General features: G+C 40.2%; 2 protein-coding genes across 3 annotated transcripts; both read right to left on the reverse strand.

Annotated features, from left to right (window-relative positions):
• Positions 1-2,259: 2,259 nt before the first annotated feature.
• Positions 2,260-3,956, reverse strand: LOC111776226 (7-deoxyloganetin glucosyltransferase-like). Its single transcript, XM_023655623.1, has 2 exons — positions 3,419-3,956; positions 2,260-3,335 (listed from the first exon to the last, which is right to left on the reverse strand). Exons 1-2 carry the CDS (start codon positions 3,927-3,929, stop codon positions 2,428-2,430), a joined length of 1,419 nt encoding a protein of 472 aa, XP_023511391.1. The 5' UTR covers positions 3,930-3,956; the 3' UTR covers positions 2,260-2,427.
• A 5,355-nt stretch (positions 3,957-9,311) lies between these two features.
• Positions 9,312-21,544, reverse strand: LOC111811385 (DNA repair protein XRCC4). Of its 2 annotated transcripts, XM_023698199.1 has the most exons (5): positions 21,339-21,544; positions 21,111-21,253; positions 12,979-13,107; positions 12,168-12,290; positions 9,312-9,711 (listed from the first exon to the last, which is right to left on the reverse strand). In XM_023698199.1, exons 1-5 carry the CDS (start codon positions 21,487-21,489, stop codon positions 9,556-9,558), a joined length of 702 nt encoding a protein of 233 aa, XP_023553967.1. In that variant the 5' UTR covers positions 21,490-21,544; the 3' UTR covers positions 9,312-9,555. The 2 variants fall into 2 exon arrangements, with proteins under 2 accessions (XP_023553967.1, XP_023553968.1); XM_023698200.1 differs by lacking the exon at positions 12,979-13,107.
• Positions 21,545-22,072: the final 528 nt, after the last annotated feature.

Below are 22,072 nucleotides of genomic sequence, written 5' to 3' on the forward strand. Positions count from 1 at the left end.
TAATTTGTTTTTAGAATGCTTTAAAATTTAATAATAAATGAACGAAAATCAAGAAAATTGAACCACTTTAAAGTGGGAGAAAATATTGATTTGTATTATACACACTCTTTTCACGTTTTTTTTTTTTTTCTTTTTTAGATCCTTACTTATCACGAGAACAAGGAATTAAATATGAGCTTCATTATCCTCGTTCCCACCTTTACAGACATTTTTATAAGGTTGTTTGGTTGGAGACTTCGTCTACGCTGTCTGATAATCAAATAACTACGATTGGTATGGCACGGAAAATGTTATCAAAATTTCATATAATTAAATATTTTCAACAATTTTATTACATTTTCATTCTCTTTTTCCGTTCCAAAACTCAAAACAACCGGCTCGGTGGGTTATCTTCCGAAAAGAAGAAAGCAAAAAGGAAGTTTCTTTTTCCTTTGCTTTTTACGTTTCCTTTTTTGTTTCCTTTTTTGTTTGCAGTACGTGGCTGATGGTGAGCCGTTTAGACGAAGATCTCATGTAACAGTAACAAAATTATCTTTAGAAAAGCTTATTGAGAGTTGAAAGTTAAATTTGATTCCTATCCTTCAAACATCTTTTCATCCGTACCCGTTCACAGTTAAGAGTTGAAAATTATATTTGAATCTATTCTCCACAATCCCGCTACCCAACTATAAACCTACAATCTCTCTTAAAGCTGTGTTTAAGAGATGATAAGTTTACCGAGACTTAAGAACATTAGAGCTTTTGCGGTAAGTGAAATTACCATTGGATGAAATTGTTTGTTACAATGGACCATGTGACCTTGTTTACATGGTATTAATTGTTTGATTTATATGATATATGTACTCCCATATATAGTATGACTGATATGATAATATGACTATGTTTATATTTTTCGATATACCATATGTCTCTTAAGAGACTTATGTTATGTTATTTACGGAAGTGTTATGTGTATCATCTCATTGAAACATGATTTTTAACGTGGGACCTCATACATATGGTATATTATATGATCATGGATTACTTCTCCGCTATATAATATATAGACGTGTACAATCATGATATTATTTGTGTTCATTTCTTTTCTGTCAGTTTTTTGGTAGCATGAGTGTGCTACCGATAGTTAGGCCGCCTAGGGTGTTCTTTAACACGATTGCCTAATGGACCCACGTACATTTGCGTAAAAATGTGTGTAAAAAAGTAATATGCATCTAATTTTACCCGACAAAAAAAGTATAGTCTAACGAACAATCATGAATATTAGGTCTCATTAGTTATAATACATGTGTGTGACAGCATTTTTTGACTCCAACAGTGGGATCATTTAATATATATCATTTTATTAATATTTTTAGGTAAAGACAAGAGACTAATTCACAGATGGCGGCTTCTGTTGTGGAGACCATAAAACGAATATCTTTAGAAAGTTTATGCACTTGGTTTTTTTCATTGTAGGACGATATGTTAGTTTTTTTTTTTTTTTTTTTTAATACTCAAGCCCATCGCTAGCAAGCAGATATTGTTTGTTTTGTCCCGTTACGTATCCCCATCAGCTTCCCTTTAAAACGCGTCTACTCGGGAGAGGTTTTCATACCCTTATAAGCAATATTTCGTTCCTCTCTCCATCCAAGGTGGGATCTCTCAATCCACCCCCCTTAGGAGTCCAGCATCTTCGCTGGCACATCACTTGTACCATACAATTGGGTTAATCCTGGCATCCGTAGATGGCAACCGGAGCGAACGGAAAGTAGCCCAGTAATCTTCTCCATCAGGGTGGCCATAGTGAGATAGAGTGGTGAAGCTGGATTCCGAATGAAAAGACAGCAAGCAAGGGAGACAAAAGGTATGACATTGGAAGTTGCTTCAAGGTAAGCCCCTGTCCCTAAATTGGTTATGCCCACGACTTGTATCAGAGAGTGCTCCAATGGCATTGGGGGCACAATTGAGATGCCATATTGGGGTAGAGGAACTGTCCGACATAAGGCAAGTGATGAGACAAAGGAATTCCCCACGATGAGAGGGACGACCTCGGTCCAATGCCACTCAGAAGCAGATGTTGTGGGCTTCCGAGAGCCCTAGCACAGAGGATCACCTCTCCGTCGGTGCTTGGCTCTAATACCATTGTAACAGCCCAAAGCCACCACTAGTAGATATTGTCCACTTTGTCCCGTTACGTATCACCGTCAGCCTCACGGTTTTAAAATGTGTCTTAGTCATGTTTAGGAGTTTGAAGAGGTTTATTGGATNATAGAAAGAGAGTTCCACACGCTCATAAAAAATATTTCATTTAAAAAGTCGTTACAAACTTATTCTTGACGTTCGTTCTTGCACAAAGATTCCAACTAAAATATTACAAAACAACTTGAGTAGATTTTATTGAATAAGCACACTCTTCTAAATATATAAGCTTAAGAAAAACAAACCAAGTTAAGAATTTTGTAGAAGAACATCATTGATGAGTTTTTCCAATTGCTTGGAAGCATATCCACCAAGTTTATACGCTTCTTCAGCTTTGCTCTTCAAATCCATAACATTCTTCTTCATTTTCATACCCTTTTCACCATCCATTAGCTCTCTCACAAGCTCCTCGACATCATTTCTTCGAACATTGCTATCGATTTCCATCCCAATGCCCCACTCGGTGCAACAATAACGACAATTCGTTTGTTGTTCGGCGAAGAAAGGCCACGAGATCATCGACACTCCAGCGCATATACTTTCAAGACTCGAATTCCATCCACTATGTGTTAGAAACCCTCCCACAGATGGATGGCTCAACACTTGTTCTTGACAACACCAATTTGCTATCAAGCTTCTATCTTTGGTTCGTGTTACAAATTCAACAGGCAAAATGGCTGAATCTCCCACGATTATATCGGGTCTTGTAATCCATAAGAACGGCTTTTCACTATCCGCTAATCCCCATGCAAACTCAATTAGTTGCTCTTCAGTCATCACTGTTGTACTACCAAAATTTACGTAAACCACTGAGTTGGGTTCGTTTGAGTTAAGCCACTCGATGCAATCCATATCCTCGACCCAAAGATTTGAATCTATTGCTCTTAGATTTTCATCGTCTATTTGGTTGACAAGCAAGTGAAGTGGACCAACTATGTAAAGAGGAGGAAGTATAGAAGAAAGAGAATCTACAGCATCGTGTTCAAGCGAATCATATGTGTTTAATATAATCGCCGAAGCTTCTCGACATCTACTCATTTCTTGATTGATAAAATTTAGCATGATATCATCTGGATCCGTTGTAAGAAGAAAGCTAGGCAGGTCCCTCAAACGTATACTTTTCAGTCCCTGAGTCCATTCTATCGTATTCTCCAAGTCTAAACCATGAAAGAAGCTAATATTAAAAAACCCAACTTTCAAATTAAAATATATTATGCTTAAAAGAAAAAAAGAATCATACCTTCAAGTGGTACCAACCCATGCTTAATCGGCTCACAATAACGCAAGTAACCAAAGTAGCCACAAGCACTAGCCGTCCAGAATAAAGCATGAGGGATTTTAAACTTATTAGCCGCCAACATACAGAAAGACATGATAGCATCTCCAACAATACAGCTAACCGGCGGGACATCAATGATCGAATTAAGCTCAGAAATAAGATCACACAAAGGAGCTAAGCAATTCTTGGAGGTGGATTGGCAAAGGGAAGGTACATCTTGGGTAGAATTCGCATTGGAGAAGGGAAGGCCATCGGGAATGGTTCTAAACTGAAAATCTAGTAAGCCATCAACCGAGTTCAGGCCTCTCGAGTTAAGCAGACGTCTATGATTGTACTCGGTGTTGACGAACGTTACATGGAAACCTCTATGGTGGAGAAGCTTAGCCAGCTTTAGCATAGGGTTGATATGGCCTTGGGCTGGAAATGGGACACATACAACATGTGGCTTACTAGTTTTGGAGATTGAACCCATCTTTCAATCTCTCTTTTGGAACCTGCTTAGCTTTGGAACAATGGGATTGAACAACTCCACTATCTTATATAGGGTGATCATAAAAAGATGAACATTATGGTAAAAGACACCATTTGAAATGATGAGAAGACAAGTATAGTTCTAAAAAAATACAAATAAAGTTATTATCCATACATATTTTAATTATTTACGTAAAATTTATATATTTTTATTTCAACGGACGATAGTCTTCGAAGTACTTTTGAAAAACTGAGTTGGAATATCGGGTGGAATGTCAATATATGATTATAATATTATGGGAATGTGATACTAAGTTATAGGAATGGAAATGGATATGTATCGATCGAACTTTTATGTCACTAATAGATGAAATATTTGATCAATGAAATACGATGTTTGACTGTAGTAGTAGTCTGTCTCGAGGACTCTGGGTGCACATGTTAACCTGATCAACTGGGTATAGTTGAAGGGAGTTATCCTTAGGACATATATCAAGTTGGTGTTACGATATAAAAAGCGGAAAGAATTTCTAAAGATCCAGTTGGGAGACAGGTTAATAGAAGATTACGATCACGAGCTTACTCGGTTGTCCTGATTTGCCCTTGGCATGGTCGACATAAAGGAAAAGAAATATAATGTTTTATCATGAGCTTGAGACCTGTGGTTCGTCGTGTGGTCTTTGCTCATGAGCTACCTGACTATGCCACGACACTTTGACTAGAAGATGCGAAAGATGATCATGAGCCTCCAACAAATGACAAGGTTCCTAACTCGAGTTGGATAAGAGGGTAAAAGAGGAAGGTGGAGCCTCGAACACGACCTCACACAATCAAGGTGGACCTAGACCCACACAAGACCATCCTTGTGAGAAATTATTTACTAATTGTGGACGACGCTACAACACATAGGTTTGAGAATAGGATTTGCTTCAACTGCCACAAGGAGGGCAATGTAGCTTTTCAATATCTTAGGGTAAGATGAGAGTCGATACCTATCAGCTTCAGATAGTGATCAAGTCTTATCCTAGAAGCCGACCCAGTAGCAAGGTGGAATCTATGCCATTATTCTCGAGCACAGGTTTAGGTTCGGCCTCAATGAGGTCAAAACCTCAAACACTACCGTCACATGTATTTTTTCTATCTTAGCCCACTTTGCAAGAGTGTTGTTTCATTTTGACTCTATCCACTCTTTCATTTCTGCCAATTTTGTTAAATATGTGAGGATAGAATTAGAGCACTAGGTTCTATGTTGTCCGTGTTCTATGTTGTCCGTGTTGACCCCCGTAAGGCTGTCAAGTGTCTGTGTCAAACCACGTGATGGATATGACACTGATAATCTTGGATATGATAAATTTTGACGTCACCGTAGAGATCAAAGAGTTAGCAAAGAATCATGCTCATAGTTACTTAGGAAATAGTGTTTAGACTCCCAAACCAACTAAGCTTCAAATGGAAGGGATCTTGAGTTCGAGTTCGGGTAAAGTATTCTTAGTTATAGCACCAATAAAGGCAGTCCTCTCATTTGGGCGCAAGGGAAAGTTAAGTTCAAGCTTCGTTAGATTATTTTGGATTTTGGAGCGAGTTGGACAAGTCGCTCACCATCTGACGTTACCACCTACCTTTTTAAGAGTCCACAACCCAGCTTCTCCTCCCTATCTTCCTCCGTGTCTATTAGGTGGTCGCAGTCCTTGCGGCTACCACCCCCGAGCATCACTCGAAATACTATTTGAAGTGGATAAATAGATACTGGATACAAGTTGGAGGAGTGCATGTCGTAAGAATTACACGCTGCATGTATTGAGTAACCCGCTAATAATGGTGTGATTGCTGAAAATTATTTTTGTGGTAAGGATGACACGTTGTGTGTATCAAGTAGCCAGCCACTAATAGTCATTGAAGAGTGATAGTTGAAAATAGTTTTTGGTGAGTAGATTACACCATATGTGTTTCGGGTAATCAACCACTAGGTCCCTCGATTTTGATTGATGAAGTATATGACAGTTTGCATATCAGACTTGGTAGGAAAGTGTATTACTGAATATTTTTAATATTCATCCTGTTCTTTGATTTTCAGGTAAATGTAAGGTTGTAGGACGGGAGTGACGAGCAGAGTGGAAAAGGGATTTATGGGGAGTCGGAAAATTTTGGTTGAAGAAATTTGTTTCCATTTAAACTTTTTCTTTTTTTAACAATTTTTGGATAAATTGCGAACCTGTCTAAAAAGTCGAATCATTACAATTTCAATATTTTCGTTGTATAAATGAATTCATTCCCAACATTATGTTAGCATTTTTCATTGGAAATGATGTCATTTTTAGACTTTTTCTTTCGAAATTCTTCTCAAGGTTGTAAGAACACGGCTTCTAAGGTCGGTTTCCACAGCCTTAGAATGTTTTATTCCCCTCTACACGAGATATGGGATCCCAATATCTCTATAATACAATGACCACTGACATACCATTTATTAGATAATTTATAATATATTTGAGAATTACTTTATGAAAATTAGGAATTAAAATTACTGAAAGAATTAGGTGAACGTCTTTAATAGGGTGAAGCGTCTTGGCATGAGCGAGAACAAGAAGATGAGATAAGAGAAAAATATCCCGAGTTGTTGCACGAATTTGACACTTTCAAGGACGAAAGTTTTTTTTAGGGGTATATAATATAACGGTTGAAAAAAAATAAAGGGAATTTTTAAACTAAACGTCTCTGCAAGACGAAATCTACATCTCCTCCCTTTTAAACCAGCTTCCATACCCCTCTCTATCATTCAACGTTTTAGTGCCCTCTGAAAGAGTGAGAATACCGAGATAGAGGCGGTGACGCAAACGACGAACACCCTCCTCCTCGATAGCGGGAAGGAAAGTCAAAAAGAAAAAGAGAAAAAAAAAACATGTTAAAAAGAGAGAATCAAAGAAAAAAGAGGGGAGAAAACATGTTTTTTTTTTTTTCTTTCTGTTTTAGATACTTACTACGAGAATAAATAATTAAATATGAGTTTCATTGTCCTTGTTCACACCGCTATAGACACGTTTATAGAGTCGTTTGGTTGAATGCTTTATTTATAATACTTGAAAAAAAAAAAGAATGTTTGAGAATCAAATAACTATGTCGAGAAAAATAATAAATAATAATAAAATACAAAAAAAAAAAAATAATAAAGCAAGCAAAAAAAAAAAAAAAAAACTAATTTTGAATTTTCGGGCTTATTAAAATTCCCTACCTATGAAAGGCAAATTTATTCTCTGAAAAAGCAAAAAGAAACGGGATTGATTCTTACAAACCCGAAGCAAGCTAACATCGGCATGAGATTCTACAACGATATCCGAAGCAAGCCACACATTTTTATGCCGAAAAAACTCTGATTTTGAGCCATTCAAACGAATATCTCTCATGTAACAGTAACAGAATTATCTTTAGAAAAGCTTATCGAAAGTTGACACGGAGTTTAAGAGATGATAAGCTCGATAGGTGACATTAAACTCTGTCAAAGTCGAGTTTAAGAGATGATAAGCTTACGGAATCAGATTAAGAATGAAATTGTTTGTTACCTTAGGTCTTGTTTTTATATATGATTGATATGATGATACGACTATGTTTATATCGTTTGAGACATCGTGCGTACAATGTAATATGAGCATAATTAAAATATCATGTCTCTTAAGAGACATATATCATGTTATTTACGTGTATCATCTCATTGAAACATGATTTTTGACTTGGGTTCTTATGCATATTGTATATTACATGATCATGAATTAATTTTCCGACATATAATGTACAGACATGTACAATCCTGATATTATTTGTGTTCTTTTCTTTTCTGTCGGTTTTAGGTAGCATGAGTATGCTACCTATAGTTAGGGCGTTTGGGGTGTTCTTTAACAAGCTTGCCTAGTGAACCCACGTAAATGTGCGAAAACTCTGTGTAAAAATGTACTATGCATTTTGACACAATATCTACCCTCAAAAGTGGGAATAGATCTGAAAATATTATTACTCAAGAAAACAATACAGAGTTAAGAATGAGAAATAGAATTGGGATCGAAGGTTCTAATTTAAATAGATACCTACAAAGAAGGAAAATATAAACTAACTAAATCTTGAAAATAAAATAAAATAAATCATAAAGGAAAAATATTAACGGAATAGAATATTTAAGATGTATTTCATAATTGATGTATTCTTCAAATATTAACTGATTACGAATATCTTGACTGATTCAAACTAGCAATAAGTTGCACTAAATTCTAACACATTCAATCTTACTCGATAAAACAAAGTAAAGTCTAACGAACAGTCATGAATATTAGGTCTCATTAGTCACGATACATATGTGTGAGAGCATTTTTCGACTCCAACTATAGGAACATTTACAGAGTATTTTAAATACTTATCTTTATATTAATATTTTTCAGGTAAAGGCGAGTGACTAATTGATTGACAGGAATGTGAACCTCAAGTGGGAATGTGAATATATGTTTATAATATTATGGGAATGTGATACTTCAATACAAAGTTATAGGAACGGTATTGGATAGGTATGGAACTTTGATGTTCAATAAGGTATCTAAAAAGATTAATCATAGTCGACGAGTAACAAACTTATATCACTTATAGCATATAGAAGTCTAATAGATGAAATATTTGATCCTATAAAGTACTCTGAAAGACAAAAGCGAAACTGTGCTACATTCCTACGTCGAAAAGATGCTTGATTGTAGTAGCGGTCTGCCTTGAGGACTCAAGTTGCATATGTTAACCTTATCACCCGAATACAGTTCAAGGGAGTTATCCTCAAGAAATATTTTAAGCTAGTGTTGCGATGCAAAAAGCGGCAAGAATTTCTAAAGATCAAGTAGGGAGACAAGTTAATGGAAGAGTACGATCAGGACTTACTTCATTGTCCTAATTTTCCTCTGGCATGGTCGGTCGATATAGTTGAAAAGAAAATAGAATGTTTCATTATGAGCTTGAGACCTGAGATTCAAGGAGCGGTGGAACCCGAGCTGGACAAGAAAGCAAAAGAAGAAGGCTTGCACCCACACAAGAGCAAGATGCCACACAGGATTATCTTGAGAACACGGTTTGATTCAATTGTCACAGGGAGGGCCATGTAGCTTTATGATATCTCTAGGTAATATGACCGTCGATATCAATCAGCCCGAGGTAAGCCAACCCAGCAACAAGGTCGAATCTATGTCACTATTGGACACGAGGTCAAAATCTCAAACACTACAGTCACAAGTATTTTGTCTATCTTAGGACACTTTAGAGAGTGTTGTTTGATTTTGGCTCTATCCACTCTGAGTCTGTATCAGCATGTCTTGTAAGAGCAATAGGCTCAAATCAATGGGCCGAAAAACCATAATGCATCTCGTGGCTAAAGAACAAGAATGCATCGAGTGGTTGAGGAATGTCAATATGAACATAGTATTTGTCGTTGTTCCCTAATGTCAATATGAACCTAGTTCATCGTAAATATATCTATCTCGATATTGGAGATTCAAATCTTCTCTCCCATACTCGAAAACCAAAGAAAATGTTTAACGTACTAACATGGATAACAAATCCAACTTATTTCATGTAAGATTCCTTGTGTTAAGTCTCAACGTTGTTCTTCGTCAATTCTTTTCGGCATCGCTATCATCGTCAAACGATTCGGTTTTATCAGAGTACTCATCATCTTGTTTAAGTTTGCTGCTAGTTGTGGTCTGTTTTGGAAACTGATCTCTGTACTCTCTAAGTTTTGCCTTCTTTGTATTCAAGACATTTAGAAACTGGAAGCAATCAAAACAACATTTACAGATTTCAAGTAAGAAACAAGTGGTGCCATTTCAGTAATACATGAAACATTCATCCAAACAGATCTGGAAATTTATTATTTGTTCATCAACGCTGCATTTCAATAAGTATTGCATTAAAGTTGGAGTACATTCATCACAACAATATGGGAAAGACACAAAAACACATCATACATGCAACACAACAAGAACACGATTACTTATATAATATTCGTTAAAAACTAATAGGATGTAAGATGAGAATATCTTCGGGCTTCCCCTCAATGTTTTTGAAACGAGTCTGCTAGGGAGAGGTCTCCACACCCTAATAAAGGGTGTTTCGTTCTCCTCCCCAGCCGATGTGGGATCTCACAATCCACCCCTTCAGGATTTAGCGTCCTTGCTAGCACTCGTTCCCTTCTTCAATTGATGTGGGACCCCCTCAATCCACCCCTTTGGGGGCCAACGTCCTTGCTGGCACATCGCCTCGTGTTCACACCCTTTGGGGCTCAGTCTCCTCACTGGCACATCGTTCAGTGTCTGGCTCTGATACCATTTGTAAGAGCCCAACCCCACCGCTAGCAGATATTGTCCTCTTCGGACTTTTCCTTTCGGGCTTCCCCTCAAGGTTTTTAAAATGCGTCTGCTAGGGAGATGTTTCCACATTTTTATAAAGAATGCTTCGTTTCCTACCCCAAACGATGTGGGATCTCACGTGAACATTTTAATACATTTGAATGATACTTTCGTAATAAATTCAACAGGAATCTGATAGAAGATAATAAGAATATCACACATGGACTTTTACAATACATATTCTAAATATTATATGCTTCACCTAGCATCTCATGAAAGAGTTGAAAAAAAATATATGCTGAGCTTGCTTTTCCACCCTAAATATAAAATCATCTTATCAGATCACCTCATAAGATTCTTTGATTTCTCTAAAGTTAAAATAATTATCAAACACACGTTTTCTAAACTTTAAAAATACTTCATAAATCAACTCATCGGAGTATCCTAAACTTTAAATCCCTGCCCTGCATCCACTTGATACCTTTTTTCGAGTTTCGACCATAGCAAAATAGAAAGAGGAACACTGGTGTATTTGTTAAACCTTAAGTTGGTAGCACGGTGGGTTCGTGGTTCAAATATGGTACAAGATCGTAACTGTAACAGCCCAAGCCCACCGCTAGCAGATATTGTCCTCTTTGAACTTCCCCTCAAGGTCTTTAAAACGCATCTGCTAGGAAGAGGTTTCCACACTTTTATAAAGAATGTTTCGTTCTCCTCCCCAACCGATGTGGGATCTCACAGTAAAAGAGACTTGCTGTCATCCAAATAGCAAAGGCCCTTTGAGGACCCTTTTCGTAGGCCTCAAAGGCCCTAGTTCGGAAATGGTGAGATCTCGATACTATTTACTAGCGTATTGTAAAGAGTGGGTAGTACTCTTTTGATTAGCTATGATATAGGAGTTAGGGAAATTAGGGATCTATTGTATCATCCTTCGCAATGCATAACATCCTCGCTAGACCTACCTATATATTGAACAAAGTCTGGTCTGGTGAATAATGCATGCCGCAGCATTCAATATCTCACTAAGGAATAAAAACTGAGAACTTCCAATCAGAAAGTAGAAAAAGAATACCTCTGGAGGCTACCAACCTTGATCAGTGAAGCAGAAAAACATGTGAAGTAGATTAATGCCAAAGGAAAGGTTTGCCTACCGCTAGGAGATATTGTCTTCTTTGGGCTTTCCCTTTCGGGCTCCCCTCAAGGTTTTTAAAACGTGTCTACTAGGGACAGGTTTTTACACCCTTATAAAAAATGATTCGTTCTCCTCCCCAACTGATGTGGGATCTCACAATTCACCCCCTTTCGGGGACCAACGTCCTCGCTGGCACTCGTTTTCTTCTCCAATCGATGGGACTCCCCAATCCACCCCCTTCGGAACCCAGTATCCTTACTGGCACACCACCTTGTGTCCACTCCCCTTCGGGGCTTAACCTCCTCCTCACTGGTACATCACCCAATGTCTAGCTCTGATACCATTTGTAACAACCTAAGTCCACTGCTAGCGGATATTGTCCTCTTTGGGCTTTCCCTTTTGAGCTCCCCCTCAAGGTTTTTAAAACGTGTCTGTTAGGGAGACGTTTCCTTACCCTTACAAAGAACGTTTCGTTCTCCTCCCCAACTAACGTGGGATCTCACAATTAGTTACAGAGAAAACACAATTAACAAGACATCATGCTACATTTTCAAATGCAAAGAACAAAGCTTCTACACTTGTAACATGAATAAGTACATATTGCATCATGTTCACTTTTGAAGCTAAAGTGTAGCATGATTTTTGAAGAAGCAATAATTCAGAATGGTATAGCGCTTACAGAGATGACAAAGAAGAAAACAGATGGGGTGAAATTTAAATCACAAGTATATGAAACTTTCAGTACCTTTGCATATAGTGCAGTTTCAAACTCCACCTTTTCTTCACAAATCCTCTCGCTCTGAGCCAAACACTTCTCAGACTCCACTTTCAGCTTCTCAAATGATTGAGTTTTTCTCACAACCTCTTCCTATTCATACAAAAATCAAGCAGGCATAAGTTATAGGAAAAAATTAAGAACAGACCATGTAATGGCCCAGGCCCACCGCTAGCCGATATTGTCCTCTTTGGGCTTCCCCTCAAGGGGTTTAAAACGTGTCTGCTAAGGAAAGGTTTCAACACCCTTATAAAGGGTGTTTCGTTCTCCAACCCAACCCATGTGGGATATCACAATCCACCCCCCTTCAAGGCCCAGTGTCCTCGCTGGCACTCGTTCCTTTCTCCAGTCGATGTGGGACCCCACCAAATCCACCCCCTTCAAGGCCCAACGTCCTTACTAGCACACCACCTCGTGTCTACCCTCTTCGGGAAACAGCCTCCCCGGGTACCATTTGTAATGGCTCGGGCCCACTACTAGCAGATATTGTCCTCTTTGGACTTTCCCTTTTGGGCTTCCCCTCGAGGCTTTAAAACGCATCTATTCGGGAAAGGTTTCCACACCCTTATAAAGGGTGTTTCGTTCTCCTCCCCAAGAGCATCTCTAAGTCACAACTCAAATGCCATAAGAAGTGAATTGGTAAACACAACAAGGAGGCATAGTATTAGCTATGGAACAATATGCTCATGAAATTAATGAGAAGTACAGACAAACAGCTGAATAGAAGTAACCTTGAGAAAATCTAAAACATTGTAAACACAACAAGAAGGCATAGTATTACGCTCAGCCTTATGTTTGCATCCATGAGAAAGTCCAATATTCCTGCTGTAGTAGTCTTATTATCCGATGCCTGTCGACATTTCCAACGCCATTCTAACTTCATCCCTTCTTTGTTAAATGTCCAAGAAAGCTACAAAAGAACCAAAACAAAGTGCTAATCAATGTCATCCAAAGATTAAAATAAAATGAAACCTCGAACTTTATCGTTGAGATAATCGAATCCCTCTTCCGAGTTCATAAGATTACCATATCAAAACCATCCAACCCACAAAGAGATTGATTATTATAATCAAATTCTAAAATTTACTCTAGACTAAAAAAGTTTTAACCAAGCTTAATCTGATTTAATAGTAAACTACACTTTTGGTGTCTATTTTGTCCATCAAAGTGCAAAAGAAACAGTTTAGTTCATAAGAAGGGAGACGATGAACAGCTGCAAGATTCACCAGCGGAGAGAAAGGAAGGAGACAGAAATTTTAGAAATGAAAAAATGTTGTTAAACTAATATATTTTGCCATATCAGCAAGATATGTCAGCAATTTAATCGTCACATCATCTTGCCGTTAGTTGCTAACGATCAAAGAAGTTGGGGGCCATTTCAATCCGTTTCCAAAACTTAAAAGGGCTAAAGTGTATCTTTCAAAACCTTAGGGACCAAATATACTCAATCTCCAACCTTAGCGACCAAAATGTGCCCTTGTATTTAATCAATCTTTTCAAGTGTGCCATTGTATTTAGTTAATCTTTCGGGTAGGCGCCTAGTGTCACAATCATACTATGAAGAGAGTAGGTTGTGACCCTTAGATAGTGACAGATAAGGTGGCAACCCTCAAGTAACAGGCAAGGGCCAAGATCGATGAATGCCATGATGTGACCGAGGAGGACGCTGCATCCTCTGACACACCAAAGAGATGTACCTTGAAGCCAAGATGAGGCATAAGTAAGATTGAGGCAACAAGAAGACAGGAGGAATAAAGATAGGTTTGATAAAGGATCGAGTAGGGCTTCGGACCTTAATTTCAAACGTCGTAGTTCCGTAAGGAGTTTGGGCATGCGGTTTTGGAGTTAAGTCCGTCCATATGAAAATGAATGCTCACCAAATTTGGTGTTAATCGGACACCGAACAGACGCTCCATGAGAACGTATGACCGTTCGTCAAAATCATGTCTATTCTTGTCAGACTAAAAATGCCTCATAATGTACCTTAGGAGGAAGCATGGTGTCAACTCTCCACCACCCTTGGGCCCTATGACCTAAGCGAGCTATCTTGTGGCACATACATGCGTCATAGTGAAGGCGAGTGTTGCGAGACGAGCGTTGACTTACTTTGAAATGGATCTTTCAAGAGCAGTGTCAGACGACACGAGTGTGCGACAACCCCAACCATGTGTTCTAGTTCAACACTCGCTATCCAATACAGAGTCGGTAAATGATTTGGCATGGACACGGGAGGATCCAATGCCGAGATAGAACCTGGATGGATGGATGTTCGTGAGTCCCCAATAATATGAACTACACATGGGTCCGTTTTCAATGGACATGTCCAAGTGAGCTTTGATGCTCGATGACATCCTGAGACTTGGGATGACATCAAGATATGTGGGTCATGTTAATTGGGAACCACAATGACGAATTGAGATGCGACGCTGCATGTGAAAGATCTTGGCCCCAAGTAGAGGCAAGGTCAAGCCAGATGACTTAGCCTAGTGTAGAGACAAGTCGAACATGGTCGCAGATGATTGAATATAGGCGTCGTGTTTGGCTGAACAAACTTGAATTCCACACGAGTTGTGTTCAATTGGCAAAGACAAACCACGGCTAAGGTCCGACGAAGCCACAAAGATGGGCGAAAAATATATGTGGGGCTTAGGTTCTCCTTAAGGCTTGTCATGAGCATGTTAAGATCATAACGTCACACGATTGAAAAAGTACGATCGTGACAATTGGTATCAGAGCTATACTTTGTGTCTATATCTAACAAGATGTTAGGAAAAGAACTCGAGGGTTGAACGAAGACTTTCAAGTGTATCACGAATGCCAGAGTGGGTAGAATAGTTGCAAGCCAAAATCAAAATTAGCTTTGTGAATTAAAGTCAGACTCCTCAGGGAGGGGAGGAGTCTTACCCATCAATGAAGCATGAGAGTTCTGAATTGAGAAACAAAGAATTAGAATGCACACTAGGTCGGATGTCTTCCAAAGAACCATTCGCATTAGAGGAATAGTGTCAATGGTTGCAAACAAAAATATAGGGGGTCAAGCAAAACATGTGTCGACCAAGTGCCAAATTGAGCACAACGCAAGTCCTTATGGGGGGACCACATAGCTGCAAAGAGGCAGTCGAGTTCAAAATGGGGGTGAGCCCGAGTGAATGGTTGCTCACCCCGTGGATGTGCTCCAAAGAGTGAGCACACGTGTATTCCTTGAGTCATCTCCTAATGCCTAAGGTGAATGACTTCTCAAAAGAGTCGAGACCTACATTCACTCAAGAAGAAAGCACCAGCTAGACGTGGACATAGAGATGAAGCTACAGCAAGACTAGAGAAGTATCAAGGCAAGCTTTGCCACATAAAGGTGGTCAGTTGAGAATTTGGTTGAAGTGTAGTGCCAACATGGGACTGTGTCACAAACTTCAAGACCTTGCTTCCAAAAAGGGTTGTGATTATAACGAAAAAAGTCGTGATACACAAACCCACCTTACCACCATAAAGGGATGTGGCTATGACAAGGAGATGTCGTGATACAGATTTCTATGCGGCTCAAAGAATACGATGGTTAAGTCGAAAATAGCCACGTTTGGGGGCACTCTCCCTAGCTTAGGCAAAGATATGCCGACACTAGTTTTGTCATGGTTTGTTTGGTGAGTCCTGGGCCGAATCCGAGAGAAGGGCAAGAGAGACCTCAAATGGGATAGCCCACAACCATTGGGCAATTATTTTACCGTAATTATACTGCGAGTCTCGGAAACCAAGGAAAGGTCCGTCAGTGGGATAGCTCATAAGTAGTATGCAGTTTCCGTATTCACTCTAGAGCATGATAAAGCTAAGCGGGTTAAGTTAGCAACTAGTTCAAAGTTCATAACGTCATCGAGGACAATAACGGATTATGTGGGGGAGAGTGTCATAATCCATAGAGCAATTGTGCCCCCAAGACAGTCATGGAAGGCGATGACTAGTTTAAATAAGGGAGAATGTCACAACCATACTATGAAGAGAGTAGGTTGTGACCCTCACATGCGACAAATAAGGCGGCGCCCCTAAAGTGGTGTCCATCCGACCATGCGAAGGCCAAGATAGATGAGTGTCATGATGCAACCGATGAGGACATTGCATCATCTAACACACCAAAAAGATGTGCATTGAAGTCAAGATGAGACATAAGCAAGATGGAGGCAACGTAGACAAGAGGGACAAAGACAAGCTCGATAAACGATCGGGTAAGGCTTCATGCCTTAACCTCAAAAGTCGAGGTTCCAAAAGAAATTTGGACATATGGCTCTGGAGTTAAGTATGTTTTTATGAAATATGAATGCTCATGAAATTTGGTGTCGATCGAATGCTGAACGGACGCTCCACGAGATCGTATGACTGTTCACCAAAATCATGTCTAGTCCTAACAGACCAAAAATGCCTCAAAATGTATTAAGAGGAAAACATGGTGTCAACTCTCCACCACCCCTAGACCCCCGCCCATGTGGACGAGTATCATACGTGTGTCACAGTGAGGGCGAACATTGTGGACGAGTATCTTAGGCGATTTCCTTTAAAATGGATCTTTCAAGGACAATGTTGGACGTCATGGGTGTGCCAAGAACGCACCCCCGCCCATGTGCCAAAGGTTGGTATATGCACCCGCTATTCGATATGGAGTCCGAAAATGATTTGACATGGACATTGGAGGGTCCAATGCCTCGATAGAACTCGGATGGATGGATTTTCGGGAAGCCCCGATAATATGAACGATACATGGGTTCATTCTCGATGGACATGTATGAGTGAGTTTTGATAGTTGATGACATCCCAAGACTTAGGATGGCATCAAGGTATGTGGATCGTGTTAATTGGAAATTAAGATGACAAGTTGAGATGCAGTGTCGCATGTGAAAGACCTTGGCCCTGAGTAAAGGAAAGGTCAAGCCTAATGGCTTGGTCTAGTGTAAAGGCAAGTCGAATGGAGTCGCAGATGATTGAACATGTACCCATGGATGGCATGTGTGGCCAAACAAGCTTAGATTCCGTACAAGTTGTGTTCAGTTGACGAAGACAACCTTCGCCTAAGGTCCAACGAAGCAACAAAGATGGACAAAAAATGTGTATGGAACTTGGGTTCCTCTTAAGAATTGTCATGAGTATGTCAAGATCATGAGTTGTATGGTTGAAAATGTACGATTGTGACATAAACACATAGTACACATGTCATCTAATTGTGTAATCTCTATGATTTAAAGGAAAAAAATAGTGCTTCAACAAAAGTTCTCACTTTTTGTTATGCCAAGTGTCACGGTCGTACTTTTTCAACCGTGTGGCATCATGATCTTGACACACTCAGGACCAGCCTTAGGAAAACCCAACCCCATATATACTTTTTGTCCGGCTTTACGGCTTTGTCAGACCTTAGACGAGGTTTGTATTCGTCAATCGAACGTCACTTGTGCAGAATCCAAACTTGTTCAACCACACATGTCACTTTCGCGTGCATGTTTAATCACCTGCAACACAATCAACTTGCCTCTACACTAGGCCAAATCATTTGGCTCGACCTTGCCTCTACTCGGGGCCAAGGTCTTTTAATGCAACATTGCATCTCATCGTCTCATCTCATCGGGACATCCCAAACATCCATCCATCCAGGTTCTTATCGGCCATTGGACTCTCTCGTGTCCATGCTTCATTTACGGCATCCGTTTCGGATAACGGGTGCATTATCCAACCTCCAACACATGGGTTGGGGCGTAATATCAGCACACCCGTGCCGTCTTGTACTATTCTTGAAAAATGCATTTCAAAAGAAGTCGTTTGAGACACTCGTCTTGAAATGCTCGCCCTCACTGTGACACACGCATGTGCCACATGGTAGCTTGCTTAGGCCACAAGGCTTAAGGGTACTAGAGAGCTGACAACATGCCTCTCCCTATAGTACATTTTGAGTCATTTTCAATCCTTCTCAAGTAAACGTCATTTTGGCGAGCGAACATACGGTCTCGTGCATAGTCCGTCGAGTATTCGATAGACACCAAATTTGGTGAGCTTTCATCTTTCATATTGACGGACTTAATTCCTAAGCTGCATGCCGAAACTCATATTGAAACTCTGACTTTTGAGGTTATGGCCTGGGGCCCTACTCGACCCTCTTCGAGCTTGTCTACAATACTCGTATCGCCTCATTCTCTCGAACTTTGCATATGCCTCGACTTAGCTTCAATGCACACTCTTGGTGTGTTGGATGATGCACTGTCCTCCTCGGTCACATCATGACACTTCTCAATCTTGGTCCTCACGTGGCCGGATTGGCATCACTTGAGTATCGCCTTTTGTCTTTCTTGGCATGTGGGGATCATAACCTACTTTCTCTTAGTTAGGTTTGACACTCACCCCCATTTACCTAGTCATCGTCCTCAATGACTTTCTTGGGAGCACAATCGTATCGTCGATTGTGACATTCTCCCCACTTAATCTCGGTATCGTCCCAATGACGACTCGAACATCGAACTGGTTGTTCACTCGACCCGCTGATTTGCTCGTGTTTTCAGAATGAATACAGAAACTTGCGCACTACTTATGGGATATCCTACTATTGGATCTTCTCTCGGTCTCCGAGACTCGCAGCATAAGTACGGCAAAACACAACTTGCCCAAAGGATGTGGGCTATCCCTCCATGGACCTAACTTCGCCTACTTTTCGGACTCGGTCCTAGACTCACCAGACAAACCATGACAAAAACTAGCATCGGTATTTCTCTCCTGAGCTAGAGGGAGTGCACCCCAAACGTAGCTATCATGGCCCAAACCGTCGTATTCTCTGAGTTGCATAGAGATCCGTAACTCAACATTCTCTTATTAGGCCACAACCCCTTTTTGGAAGCAAAGTTTAGAAGCTTGTAACTCAGTCCTGTGTTGGCACTACACTTTAACCAACTTCTCAACTAGCCACCTTCATGTGGCAAACGTTGCACTGACACTTCTCTAGTCTTGCTGTAGCTTCGTTTTACTGTGTTGCCCACGTTCAGCCTGATGCTCTCCTCTCAAGCGAATGCTGGTCTCAACACTCTTGTAAAGTCATCCTCCTTGGGCACGAGGTAATGGCTCAAGGAACACATGTGTGCTTCTTAGAGCACTTCTACGAAGTGAGCAACCCATTCTCTCAGGCTTTCCCCCATTTAACTTAGTTGTCTCTATGTAGCAACATCATCCACCCATATGGACTTTTGTTGTGCATATTTGGCACTCAATCGGCGCATGTCTCATTTGACCCCAGTTTCTTCGCTTGTAACCATTGGCATTATTCTCTAATACGAATGGCTCTTTCGAAGCCACCGACCTGGTAGACCTTCTGGTTCACTGTCTGCCCATTTGAACTCCCAAGCCTTCGGCAAATAAACTTGGTTTGTGCTCCATTGACGAGTAAGACTCCTCCTCAAGGACTCCAGCTTTTGACCCATAAAGCAATTCTTGATTCTGACTCACAACTGTCCTGCCCAATCTGGCACTCGCGACGCACTTGCAAAGTCTTCATTCGGCCCTCGAGTTCTTTGTCTTGTTTGACTTAGACACACAAAGTGTGGCTCTGATACCAACTGTCACAATCGTACTTTTTCAACCGTGCGGCGTCGTGATCTTGACACGCTCACAACCAGCCTTGAGGGGAACCCAAACCCCATATATATTTTTTGCGCGCCTTTGCGACTTTGTCAGACTTTAGGCGAGGTTTGTCTTCACCAACCGAACATCACTTGTGCGAAATCCAAACTTGTCCGGCCACACATGCCACCTGCGCGTGCATGTTCAATCATCTGCGACACAACTAACTTGCCTCTACACTAGGCCAAGTCATCTGACTCGACCTTGCCTCTACTCGAGGCCAAGGTCTCTCAATGCATCGTCTCATCTCATCGGGACATCCCAAACATCAATCCATCCAAGTTCTTATCGGGCATTGGACTCTCCCGTGTCCATGTTAGAACATTTACAACATTCGTTCTGAATAATGGGTTCGTAATCTAACCTCCAACACATGGATTGGGGTGCAATACCGACACCTCGTGTTGTCCAGTATTGTCTTTGAAAACCCCATTTCAAAGAAAGTTGCCCAAAACATTCGTCTCGAAACGCCCGCCCTCACTGTGACACACGCATGTGCCACAGGGTAGCTCACTTAGGCCACAGGGCCCAGGGGTGGTGGAGAGCTGACATCATGCCTCCCCCTATAGTACATTTTGAGACATTTCCAATCTTTCTTGAGTAAACATCATTCTGACGAATGGACATACAGCCTCGTGCATAGTCCGTCGAGTATCCGATTAACATCAAATCTGGTGAGCTTTTATCTTTTATATCGACTGAAACTCTGACTTCTGAGGTCATGGCCTAGGACTCTACCAAGCCCTTTTCAAGTTTGTCTTTGACATTTGTGTTGCCTCTTTCTCTCGAATTTTGCATATGCTTGGCTTAGCTTCAGTGCACACTCTTGGTGTGTTAGATGATGCACCGTCCTCCTTCGTCGCATGCATCATGACACTTTTCAATCTTAGCCTTCACGTGAAAGGATGGGTGCCACTTGAGGGTCGCCCCTCGTCTGTCTTGACATGTGAGGGTCACAACCTACTTTCTCCTAATGGTGCTTAGGAAGGTTATTTTGCACCTACATTATCAAAAAAAAAAATATTTGTTTTTTCAATAGTCCATTGCCAAATTGTTGATAACTCACTAGTAAACCTAGAAGCTAAAACTATTCAGCCAAATTTCCATTCAATTACTCTTCAACAACAATAAAGGCATTCAGAGAGGCGAATTTGAAGTCAAATTGAGAAGCTATGGTTTCTTCCTAAAGCCTGATAAATCTTCGATTTCCCCTTCAGTATCGACTAAGGGATAAAAAAAAAAAAACAAATAAGGATATGAAATCGAAATAGCACAAACCCTCTTGTCCCCATTTCCAACATCGGCAAAGCCATAGACCGAATCAGGCTGCTGAAACCCTAAATAGCGCTCGGCCAAGGACACATAGTCCGACGGTTCTTGGTCCCATTGTTCAGCGCGCAACCGAACCTCGTCCTCCGTCGCTGTACAGCACAAATTCAAGGTCAAACATAGAAATAAGAAGGAAACTAAGAAGAATTAATCCAGTGCTGGTTTTAGAAATGGCACCATGGCACGTCCAAGCGTTGAGGCCGTCGGTGATGGAGAGATCGAAGCGGTGCGGATACCAAGTGCCTTTAACGAAGATGGAGACTCTTCCGTCCGGTTGCGCGTCGGTTGGTACTTGAAGCTTCAGGCATGTGTGTCTGATCGCGTCCATGGCGCTTTTCTTCGTCTCTGAAGAGGCTAATGGAGGAAGGTTGCTAAAAGTCAAGGTGGGGTGCAAGATATTTAAAAACAAAATCAACAAATTAAAGTATATATATTAAAATTACTAAATAAAATTTAATAAGCTAAAAAACTTATTTATATTATATTCATGTCTTATTTCGATATCGAATCTATGAACATGTAAAAATATTAACGAAAAATGAATTTAATACCTTTATCTTAATAAGTTTTTTTAAGAATAAATTTGTGTTACCTAAGTAAATGAGTGGTACATGAATTAACTGATACCACATCCGAGTGAGAGCGATATTGAGGATCACATAGCTAAGAAATTAAAATAATTGAAAGTCATTATCTATATCAACAAGATGCACTTTCGTTCTCAGAGACTCAGCCACAACAACGCTATGGTCTATGTTGGTGATCTCTAATAAATTTTATTGGGATGTATGCGAGTAAAAATAAAACATGTTGGAATGACTCGTGTTAGTTTATGGAGATAACCTTTGCTTTTGAGAAGTGAGGAGTAGGCAACATAATGAGAATATCGGACCCATTAAATTCTGAATGCT

This window comes from Cucurbita pepo, chromosome LG15 (assembly GCF_002806865.2).
Source record: "Cucurbita pepo subsp. pepo cultivar mu-cu-16 chromosome LG15, ASM280686v2, whole genome shotgun sequence".
In the NCBI taxonomy this organism is placed as follows: Eukaryota; Viridiplantae; Streptophyta; class Magnoliopsida; order Cucurbitales; family Cucurbitaceae; genus Cucurbita; species Cucurbita pepo.

Coding starts and splice junctions, on each gene's coding strand:
- LOC111776226 (XM_023655623.1), bottom strand. CDS start 3,929: ATGGGTTCAATCTCCAAAACTAGTAAGCCACATGTTGTATGTGTCCCA. Junction 3,336..3,418: donor TGGGTTGGTACCACTTGAAG/GTATGATTCTTT, acceptor TTCATGGTTTAG/ACTTGGAGAATACGATAGAA.
- LOC111811385 (XM_023698199.1), bottom strand. CDS start 21,489: ATGGACGCGATCAGACACACATGCCTGAAGCTTCAAGTACCAACCGAC. Junction 21,254..21,338: donor CAACGCTTGGACGTGCCATG/GTGCCATTTCTA, acceptor TGTGCTGTACAG/CGACGGAGGACGAGGTTCGG. Junction 12,291..12,978: donor ATGCAAACATAAGGCTGAGC/GTAATACTATGC, acceptor TTGTATGAATAG/GAAGAGGTTGTGAGAAAAAC.